Below are 11130 nucleotides of genomic sequence, written 5' to 3'. Positions count from 1 at the left end.
TCGTTTGAAAACATTAAAACGCTATTAAAAAAGTGTCCCCCGAAGTCAAAGTTTACGTTTATTAAATCATACTGTATACCACTACGCTATCGATTGAAAATATCCAGATCGCGTCGACTGCTGTGTAGTTTGTTTCACATCTCTACAGTGAATCGGTTCGTATGAATCATTGAGAGAGAGAGAGAGCGATTCGTTTGCGAGTCTGACATGGGACATCTCTTTTTATTTGCCAAAAGCGACGACTATTGGATAGTCTGGTCACTGCTGTAATTCATGCATAACGAATGATACCACGGATTAGACACCACCACAGCTCAGAGACAGCACTTTTCATGAACATCATAAAGGAAGCAGACACTTGATACTACCGAGAGAGGAACATTTTGACATTTTCTTGCATAACGCACTCATAACAGAAATCGTAACTCAGTCCGCTGATGATGAGGAGGAGGATGGTGAAAAGAGAATGACAGGTGAGAAAAACTACAGCCGTTTATGAATCATATTGAGTTTTGCATTCAGAAGTCAATGGTGCATCAAATATAGAGATGAATTCAGATTGACTGGGACACTTTTTGCCATTGAGTCTGACTGGGAAAAAGTAGTAAATGTATAAAATGGTCGATTTTTGACATGGTACTCCAAGAATATGATGTCGAACAAACTTTATTTTTGTCTATGGCACCTTAAAGTAGCTCAAATACTATTTCAGTACAATAAAGTATCATCATTTACAACCATATCTGCATCATCTTCACAGTGCTTTTTTGAAACGAATTACCATACATGTTTACAAAAATGGTAACCTTTTGAAAGACTGGTTGCATGAGTTATTCCAGTTTTAGTGTATTAGTCCAGTACATCTACAATAGCATAACCAGACCTGTTTAGTTACTTCCAGAACATTGGTTTAATGATATTAATAATTAACAAAGGCTTTCTTTCTGCAGAAAAAAACGTTCATGTTTTGTTTTTCAGGTGTCTATGTTTAGCTACAGCTATCATTTGAATATTGTTAGTGTGCAACTGTTTTCATTTCACTCACCGAATATTCTTTTGCATATGTTTTGCATATGAACTATGGATGGGATTAATGGAAAACAGACTTCTTGATAAAATAACGACATTTGGTTAGTTGAAAAAAATAACAAGGACATGACATATCACATTGCAGATGTGTGTGTGTATGTATATATATATATTATATATATATATATATATATATATATATATATATATATATATATATGTGTGTGTGTGTATATTTATATATATATATATATATATATGTGTGTGTGTATATTTATATATATATATATGTGTGTGTGTGTGTGTGTATATATATATATATGTGTGTGTGGATATATATATATATATATATATATATATATATATATATATATATATATATATATATATATATATATATATATATATATATATATATATATATATATATATATATATATATAAGGGTTTTTCCTGGGTCAAAAATGGTCTTCGGTGGTGGCTGACAGAAATGGTCGTCCATACACACACACACACACACACACACACACACACACGCACGCACGCACGCACGCACGCACGCACACAAAGTAAAAAAGTACCCTACCCACGTGATCTGCAAGCGCAATACTGACAATACATTTTAAATAAATTCAAAGAAAGTTTGTAACTTTTGCTTATCTTATTTTGATACCTTGATGTTTGTTTTTGTTCCTCATTTTTACACTATTTACTGGTAATTGTTTTGGTATATAATCATATCAATATTAAAAAGTAGTATTCATTTTCTGCCATATACAATTTCAAAAAATGATCAGCTAGCTAAAAATGTGTGTGTGTGTGTGTGTGTGTGTGTGTGTGTTGCTGCAACGCTATGTCGTCCTTGTTATTTTTCAACTTTTAAAATGTTAAATTATTAAATAAAGATATTAATATAAACTAATAAATATTAAAACTGCATGCATAAAAATGATACAAGACTAGAAATGTTTTGTTTAAAAATGTAAAGCTGTCTGTATATCAAACCTCCATGGCAATATAAAGTTTTTAACCTGTGTTTTAAATAAAAGCAGCTGTTTCCTGGTTTAGTAAGCTATTGTTGAGCAATGGCTTCACTTTAACATTGATTATGTCCTAATGCCATTTCTTTATCATATTATCAGCATGTTTAGTCTTTTTGGTGCGGCCACATCCATTCAGAGTAAAATCGCAAAACACATGCAAAGAGTTCTTATGAAAATTTGCTGTGTACAACAGATGAAGTTGAGTGACATGCAAATTTGCATAGCCAAAAGATGCTTGACCACTACAGATTGACATCTTAGCTCGATAAAGTTTGTTAGAATTTAACTTTTTAGAATTTATTTGTATTTTTTATGAACTAGTAAAAACAGTTGCGTGCATAATTTTGCATGCTTAAAGGATTAGTTTACTTTAAAATAAAAATGACACCATGATTTACTCGAGCATTCCTAGGTGTTTATGACTTTCTTCTTTCTGATGAACACAATCAGAGTTATATAATAAATATTCTGATGCTTCCAAGCTTTATAATGGTAGTGACAGGATCCATTGAGTTCGCTTCAGACGGCCTTTATTAACCCCCGGAGCCGTGTGGAGCACTTTTATAATGGATGGATGCACTTTTTGAGCTTCAAACTCAATGGACCCTGCCATTATAAAGCTTGGAAGCGTCTGAATATTTATTATATAACTCTGATTGTGTTCATGAGAAAGAAGAAAGTAATTAACACTCAAAAAAATAATTTGTTGAATTTACTTAAAAAAGCTTTATTGAGTCATTTTTACATATAACAATTTAGTTATATGAACAAAAGAAAGTCAAGTAAAGCTGACAAAATGTATTTAAGTAAATACAAGCCATTTGAATTTGTCACTGTTACATAATATTTATATGTGCAGTTTACTTAACCCTCTGGGGCTCTTCGGTCATTTCTGACTCAAATTTTTTTAAATAAAAAATGTTAAAAATCGTAGCTTCATCGGAATGGTAAGAAACTTGGTGACTTTATTGGCACTTGGTATATGAACACACAAAAAATTGGGGACAGGATTTGAAAAGTCTAAGTGGTCGGAAAAAAAATAGTCACACTCAGGGTCTTCGGGTCAAAAATGGCCCCCATAGGAAATGAATGGGAAATTGGCAAAAATATGAAAATAGAGTTTTTTTGTGCGTACAATCTACAAATCAGCCACGATGCAGAAAAAAAGCACACAACAGTGAATCTCTAAAACATCAAGAGTGCAAAACAGACAAATACACTCATACACACACACACACACACACACTTATACACACAAAAACACACAAATGAACATGTGTCATTGCAAAAGCTAATTTTGTGAAAAGTGTGAAATAAAAGCAATTATTCATCAATGTAAGAAATAAAGCGCACAGCAATGAAAGCATGTGACTGTAAGCCATCAAGGTTGCAAAATAGACACACTCACTCACTCACTCACACACACACACACACACACACACACACACACACACACACACACACACACACACACACACACACACACACACACACACACACACACACACACACACACACACACACACACACACACACACACACACACACACACACACACACACACACACACACACACACACACACACACATAGGGAAATATGAGACTGGTGAAACCGTAACAGAGAAATGTGAGAATATGTGAAATAAAAAGAGTTACTGTTCATTGAATTGTACAAAAATGTATTTTAATGAAAATTTTTATTATTAAAGGAAAGGTTAATAAAACATGTTATGACTGAAATAATTGCATTTTTATTAAGTTACAATTAAAACAATGGGTAACAAAATGCTTTCCATTTGTTCTCTTTCTAATGCAATGTTCAGGTTTGACTGTATTATAAAGTAAAACTGGCACTTCAAATGACCATTTAAACCAACCAAACAAACAAAAAACTTGACAAAAATAGTCTTTTAGAATCTCTTATTATATATTAAAATCCACAACCTGTAAAAAAATAAGCAAATATTTGCAAAAACAACTAGAATTCACAAGCCTTTCTACAGAGAGCTGTAAATCCATCTAGTGGTTAAAATAGGATATTGGATGATAATAATGCTCACTGCTTCCACCAGATGGAACCAATCTGATTTCAAAAATTGTTTTCTATAGGCCTAGTCTCTACTTTAACCTGAAATACAGCATTAATTAAAAAAAAAATGAATATATACATTTTCTGTTATATTCAATGGGAAAAAAATGGATCATAATTATTGCATAAATATTCATTATTATCATAAAATTCTCTCAAAACACAAAAAAGAAAGAAAAAATATTATTGAACAAAAATACATTTAATTGATTTTACTGAAAAATAAAGGCGTCGAAGAACCTTAGAGGGTTAACAATGTTATGTTAAATTTATAAACGTTTATTATGTTAGGTGAACACATTTATTGATTTAATCGATTTAAGAAAAAGCATACAGTATTTTTAGAAACAAAATTCAATTGAGAACAGGAAGTCCATCCAATAAATGAGTGTATGAGTGGCCACAGCCTAAACACAGGCACCACTCTTCAAAATAACAGAAACTCCTCTAAATGTCCAACATAACTGCACATAACACTAACATAAACTAACAACATCTTTCCCTGTACTGAAAAAAATAAGGGAATAGGGATTGATAAAATAACACTTTAATCCCTAAATTTACTCTCCTAATGCAGTCCCTTGCAAAGCATGCTGGGAACTACAGAACCACTGCTCAGTTTGTTCGTTTCACTCAGCAATGTTAAGTTGACCGAACAAACACTTATAAATTAAAGCTGACAATACTCATTTTTACAACCCCAAATCAGAAAAAGTTGGGACAGTATGGAAAACGCAAAAAAAAGAAAAAAAAGAAGTGATTTCTAAATTTACTTTGACTTGTATTTCATTGCAGACAATATAAACACAAAATATGTCATGTTTTGTCTGGTCAACTTCATATCATTTGTAAATATGCATCCTTTCCTGTCATTCAGACCTGCAACACATTTAAAAAAAAGCTGGGACAGGAGCAATTTAGGGCTAGTAATGAGGTACAATGGTTAAATAATGATGTGATTTGAAACAGGTGATGTCAACAGGTGATTGTAATTATGATTTGGTACAAAAGCAGCATCCAAGAAAGGTCTAATCCTTTAGGAGCAAAGATGGGCCGAGGATCGCCAGTTTGCCAACAAATACGTGAGAAAATTATTGAAATGTTTAAAAACAATGTTCCTCAAAGAAAGATAGGAAGAGATTTGGATATTTCACATTCAACAGTGCATAACATAATTAAAAGATTCAAGGAATCTGGAGGAATATCAGTGCGTAAAGGACAAGGGCTCAAGCCTAAGCTGAACAACCGTGATCTCCGATCCCTCAGGCGGCACTGCATCAAGAATCGTCATTCATCTATAAGCGATATCACCACATGGGCTCAGGACTACTTTGGCAAACCTTTGTCAAGTACCACAATACGTAGTTACATCCACAAATGCCAGTTAAAACTGTACTGTGCCAAAAGGAAGCCCTATGTTAACAGTGTCCAGAAGCGCCGTCGACTTCTCTGAGCTCGGAGGCGTCTGGGATGGACCATCACACAGTGGAAACGTGTACTGTGGTCAGATGAAGCAGTATTTCAGGTATTTTTTGGGAGGAATGGACGCCGTGTGCTCCGGACCAAAGAAGAAAAGGATCATCCAGACTGTTACCAGCAACAAGTCCAAAAGCCAGGGTCTGTCATGGTATGGGGTTGTGTCAGTGCCCGTGGCAAAGGTAACTTGCACTTCTGTGAAGGCACCATTAATGCTGAAAAGTACATAGAGATTTTGGAGCATAATGTGCTGCCTTCAAGAAGACATCTTTTCTAGGGACGTCCATGCATATTTCAACAAGACAATGCAAAACCACATTCTGCACACATTACAAAGTCCTGGCTGCGGAGGAAGAGGGTTCGGGTACTTGACTGGCCTGCCTGCAGTCCCGACCTGTCTCCAATACAGATTTTTGAAGCGCAAAATGCGACAACGAAGACCCCGTACTGCCCACCTTAAGACTTGTTTGCAGGAAGAATGGGACAAAATTACAGCTGAAACACTTCATCACTTGGTGTCTTCAGTCCCTAAACGTCTTTTAAGTGTTGTGAAAAGGAATGGCAACATTACAAAGTGGTAAATGCTTTACTGTCCCAACTTTTTTTGAAATGTGTTGCAGGTCTGAATGACAGGAAAGGATGCATATTTACAAATGACATGAAGTTGACCAGACAAAACATGAAATATTTTGTGTTCATATTGTCTGCAATGAAATACAAGTCAAAGTAAATTTAGAAATCACTTCTTTTTTTTTTTAATTTGCGTTTTCCATTCTGTCCCAACTTTTTCTGATTTGGGGTTGTAGTAGAAACAACTCAGTAAATCTAAGAAAATTTAGTGAGTTTTTTAAGTAATGTGAACAAGGATGATTTGAGTGCAACTAACAGTGAAAGTTAGGATGGCTTGAGTAAATCATGGGGTAATTTTCCGCCTATTGTGACTGCGCTTTTTCTGATCTCAACACCATTGTTTCATTTCTAACTGATAATCTTTTTGTCTCCAGCTGCCATGTTTACACTGGAAATGACAGCCAACGCCACCCTAGGACAATTCAACCAGACATGTGGGGACGGCAAAGACTTCAAATATTTGGCATACACCGTCACCTACAGTGTTGTATTCCCTATTGGATTCATCAGCAACATCGTGGCTTTGATTGTGTTCCTGCTTTTCACCCCAAAGAAGACTGCCAACACTGTTTTTATGACTAACCTGGCCATTTCAGATGCTGGCTTTTCCTTGACATTGCCCTTCCGCCTGGTCTACTACTTTAGCGACGGAAAATGGTACTTCCCAGACTGGTTTTGCCGCTGGTGTGTATTTTCATTTTACTTGAACCTGTACACAAGCGTATTGTTTCTTACTGGCCTTAGTGTGCTACGGTACATCGCCGTGGTTCATCCCATGCGCCATACGTCACTGGTCTCTGTGAAGCGAGCCAGTCTATCATGCCTTGCGATCTGGATATTTGTGGCCTTCTTATCAACGCCATTCCTCATCATGTCAGGTACTTTAGAACGGGACGGAAAGACACGCTGCTTTGAACCTGCGAACATCAAGTCATGGGTGCGCATATTTATCCTGAACTATGTAGGGGTTTCGTTTGGATTTGTCATTCCGTTTATTACAATACTCATCTGCTACGGCTGCATCATCCACAAACTCATCACAGGACCGAGAATCGGTAATGGAAGGGTGAAAAACCGTCGACGCTCTGTGTATTTGATCGCCGTGGTCATGAGCTCGTTCCTGCTGTGCTTCCTACCATACCACATCATTCGCACAATCCATCTTCACGCCATTGTTTCAGGGCGGGACTGCGAGGTCAGAGATTACATCCTGAAAGTTCTGGTCATCTCGCTTTGCACTGCGGCATCCAACAGTTGCTTCAATCCCTTGCTGTACTACTTCGCGGGAGAGACCTTCCGCAAGACAGTCCGTAGAGTATCACGTCGAGCAACGTTCAGTTCGGCGAATCAGAGTGGTGTCTACCCGTCTTTACGACGCCGGAGCCAATCCGAAGCCAATCCGAAGGCGAGAAGCCAAAGTTTCACAGCCGTCCGCCAAGATTGTCTTCCATGCTCCCTAGACAGATCCTGTCAGGCCAAAAGCAAAAAGGAGCCTGATGACTGCGTGCCTGAAAACCAATGCAAACTTTCAGACTCTGCAGAAAAGCATTGATGACCGACAAAGGAACGTCTATAATGATTTGCAGTTGTGAAGAACAGAGGAGTGTGAAGAATAGACATCTCTATTGATGTCTTGAATAAGCTAACTCAACTTTTTTTTCCCTTTCTCAACTGTGAGACTGAAATGTTTAGAGATGTTGGGCATTAGATAAGTGTAGGTGAATCTCACAAAACCTCAAATTATGTTGACTATTTATGCATTTGACAGATGCTTTGCTTTTATCCCAAGACGCTTACATCAAATTCAAGGAATGCATCTTGCAGGTTCATGCATTCCTTGGGAAGTAAAGCCATGACCTTGGTTTTGCAAGCAGCATGTGCTGCTGTTTGAGCTACAGGGACATTGGGGTAAACTGGGGCATGTTCTTGTCCAATCCAGGTACACACGATTCATGAAGGTCCCAAAATGGGGGGTTTCATAGCAGTGACATTTTGGCTTTAAAGGGTTAGTTCACCCAAAAATTAAATGTTGTTCCAAACCTGTAAGACTTTGTTCATCTTCGTAAAACACAAATGAAGATCTTAGATGAAATCTGAGAGCGTTCTGTCCCTCCATTGACAGCTACGCAACTACCACTGTGACACTTCAAAAAGTTCGAGAGATCGTAAAATGAATCCATATGAAGTAGGAGTAGTTTACTCCAAAATTTCTGAACAGATTATTTTTATTCACATATAAACATTGATCAGTGAACATAAAAAGTTCAGCCGAATCGGCTTAATGACCAAAAAAGGAACAAACAAGAACAAATATCATTGGTTCTCGAGAAGCTCAAATGTGCTGCGTAACACAAGAATTAACCTCATTGGTTCTTGAGAAGCTCAAATGTGATGCGTAACACGAGAATGAACCTCATTGGTTCTCGAGAAGCTCAAATGTGCTGCGTAACACAAGAATTAACCTCATTGGTTCTTGAGAAGCTCAAATGTGATGCGTAACACGAGAATGAACCTCATTGGTTCTTGAGAAGCTCAAATGTGCTGCGTAACACGAGAATTAACCTCATTGGTTCTTGAGAAGCTCAAATGTGATGCGTAACACGAGAATGAACCTCATTGGTTCTTGAGAAGCTCAAATGTGCTGCGTAACACGAGAATGAACCTCATTGGTTCTTGAGAAGCTCAAATGTGATACGTAACACGAGAATGAACCTCATTGGTTCTTGAGAAGCTCAAATGTGATGCGTAACACAAGAATTAACCTCATTGGTTCTTGAGAAGCTCAAATGTGATGCGTAACACGAGAATTAACCTCATTGGTTCTTGAGAAGCTCAAATGTGATGCGTAACACGAGAATGAACCTCATTGGTTCTTGAGAAGCTCAAATGTGCTGCGTAACACGAGAATGAACCTCATTGGTTCTTGAGAAGCTCAAATGTGATGCGTAACACGAGAATTAACCTCATTGGTTCTTGAGAAGCTCAAATGTGATGCGTAACACGAGAATGAACCTCATTGGTTCTTGAGAAGCTCAAATGTGCTGCGTAACACGAGAATGAACCTCATTGGTTCTTGAGAAGCTCAAATGTGATGCGTAACACGAGAATGAACCTCATTGGTTCTTGAGAAGCTCAAATGTGATGCGTAACACAAGAATTAACCTCATTGGTTCTCGAGAAGCTCAAACGTGCTGCGTAACACGAGAATGAACCTCATTGGTTCTTGAGAAGCTCAAATGTGCGGCGTAACACGAGAATAAACCTCATTGGTTCTTGAGAAGCTCAAATGTGCGGCGTAACACGAGAATAAACCTCATTGGTTCTTGAGAAGCTCAAATGTGCGGCGTAACACGAGAATAAACCTCATTGGTTCTTGAGAAGCTCAAATGTGCGGCGTAACACGAGAATGAACCTCATTGGTTCTTGAGAAGCTCAAATGTGATGCGTAACACGAGAATGAACCTCATTGGTTCTTGAGAAGCTCAAACGTGCTGCGTAACACAGGAATGAACCTCATTGGTTCTTGAGAAGCTCAAATGTGATGCATAACACGAGAATGAACCTCATTGGTTCTTGAGAAGCTCAAACGTGCTGCGTAACACGAGAATGAACCTCATTGGTTCTTGAGAAGCTCAAATGTGCTGCGTAACACAGGAATGAACCTCATTGGTTCTTGAGAAGCTCAAACGTGCTGCGTAACACAGGAATGAACCTCATTGGTTCTTGAGAAGCTCAAACGTGCTGCGTAACACAGGAATGAACCTCATTGGTTCTTGAGAAGCTCAAACGTGCTGCGTAACACAGGAATGAACCTCATTGGTTCTTGAGAAGCTCAAACGTGCTGCGTAACACGAGAATGAACCTCATTGGTTCTTGAGAAGCTCAAACGTGCTGCGTAACACGAGAATGAACCTCATTGGTTCTTGAGAAGCTCAAACGTGCTGCGTAACACGAGAATGAACCTCATTGGTTCTTGAGAAGCTCAAACGTGCTGCGTAACACAGGAATGAACCTCATTGGTTCTTGAGAAGCTCAAATGTGCTGCGTAACACGAGAATGAACCTCATTGGTTCTTGAGAAGCTCAAACGTGCTGCGTAACACGAGAATGAACCTCATTGGTTCTTGAGAAGCTCAAACGTGCTGCGTAACACAGGAATGAACCTCATTGGTTCTTGAGAAGCTCAAATGTGCTGCGTAACACGAGAATGAACCTCATTGGTTCTTGAGAAGCTCAAACGTGCTGCGTAACACGAGAATGAACCTCATTGGTTCTTGAGAAGCTCAAACGTGATGCGTAACACGAGAATGAACCTCATTGGTTCTTGAGAAGCTCAAACGTGATGCGTAACACGAGAATGAACCTCATTGGTTCTTGAGAAGCTCAAACGTGCTGCGTAACACAAGAATGAACCTCATTGGTTCTTGAGAAGCTCAAACGTGCTGCGTAACACGAGAATGAACCTCATTGGTTCTTGAGAAGCTCAAACGTGCTGCGTAACACAAGAATGAACCTCATTGGTTCTTGAGAAGCTCAAACGTGCTGCGTAACACAAGAATGAACCTCATTGGTTCTTGAGAAGCTCAAACGTGCTGCGTAACACAAGAATGAACCTCATTGGTTCTTGAGAAGCTCAAACGTGCTGCGTAACACAAGAATGAACCTCATTGGTTCTTGAGAAGCTCAAACGTGCTGCGTAACACGAGAATGAACCTCATTGGTTCTTGAGAAGCTCAAACGTGCTGCGTAACACGAGAATGAACCTCATTGGTTCTTGAGAAGCTCAAACGTGCTGTGTAACACAGGAATGAACCTCATTGGTTCTTGAGAAGCTCAAACGTGCTGTGTAACACAGGAATGAAC

The 11130-nt window shown here is 38.2% G+C and overlaps 1 protein-coding gene across 1 annotated transcript; it reads left to right on the top strand.

The window, feature by feature from the left end:
- The first annotated feature begins 277 nt into the window (after positions 1-277).
- cysltr3 (cysteinyl leukotriene receptor 3) lies at positions 278-8555 on the top strand. Its single transcript, XM_079840211.1, has 2 exons — positions 278-473; positions 6643-8555. The coding sequence occupies exons 1-2, from the start codon at positions 467-469 to the stop codon at positions 7818-7820; spliced, it is 1185 nt and encodes a 394-aa protein (XP_079696337.1). The 5' UTR covers positions 278-466; the 3' UTR covers positions 7821-8555.
- Positions 8556-11130: the final 2575 nt, after the last annotated feature.

The sequence above is a fragment of the Gobio gobio genome (assembly GCF_949357685.1).
Source record: "Gobio gobio genome assembly, chromosome: 17".
Lineage (NCBI taxonomy): Eukaryota > Metazoa > Chordata > Actinopteri > Cypriniformes > Gobionidae > Gobio > Gobio gobio.
The sequence above is the reverse complement of the archived record's forward strand: the minus strand, read 5'-3'. Positions and strand labels throughout refer to the sequence as shown.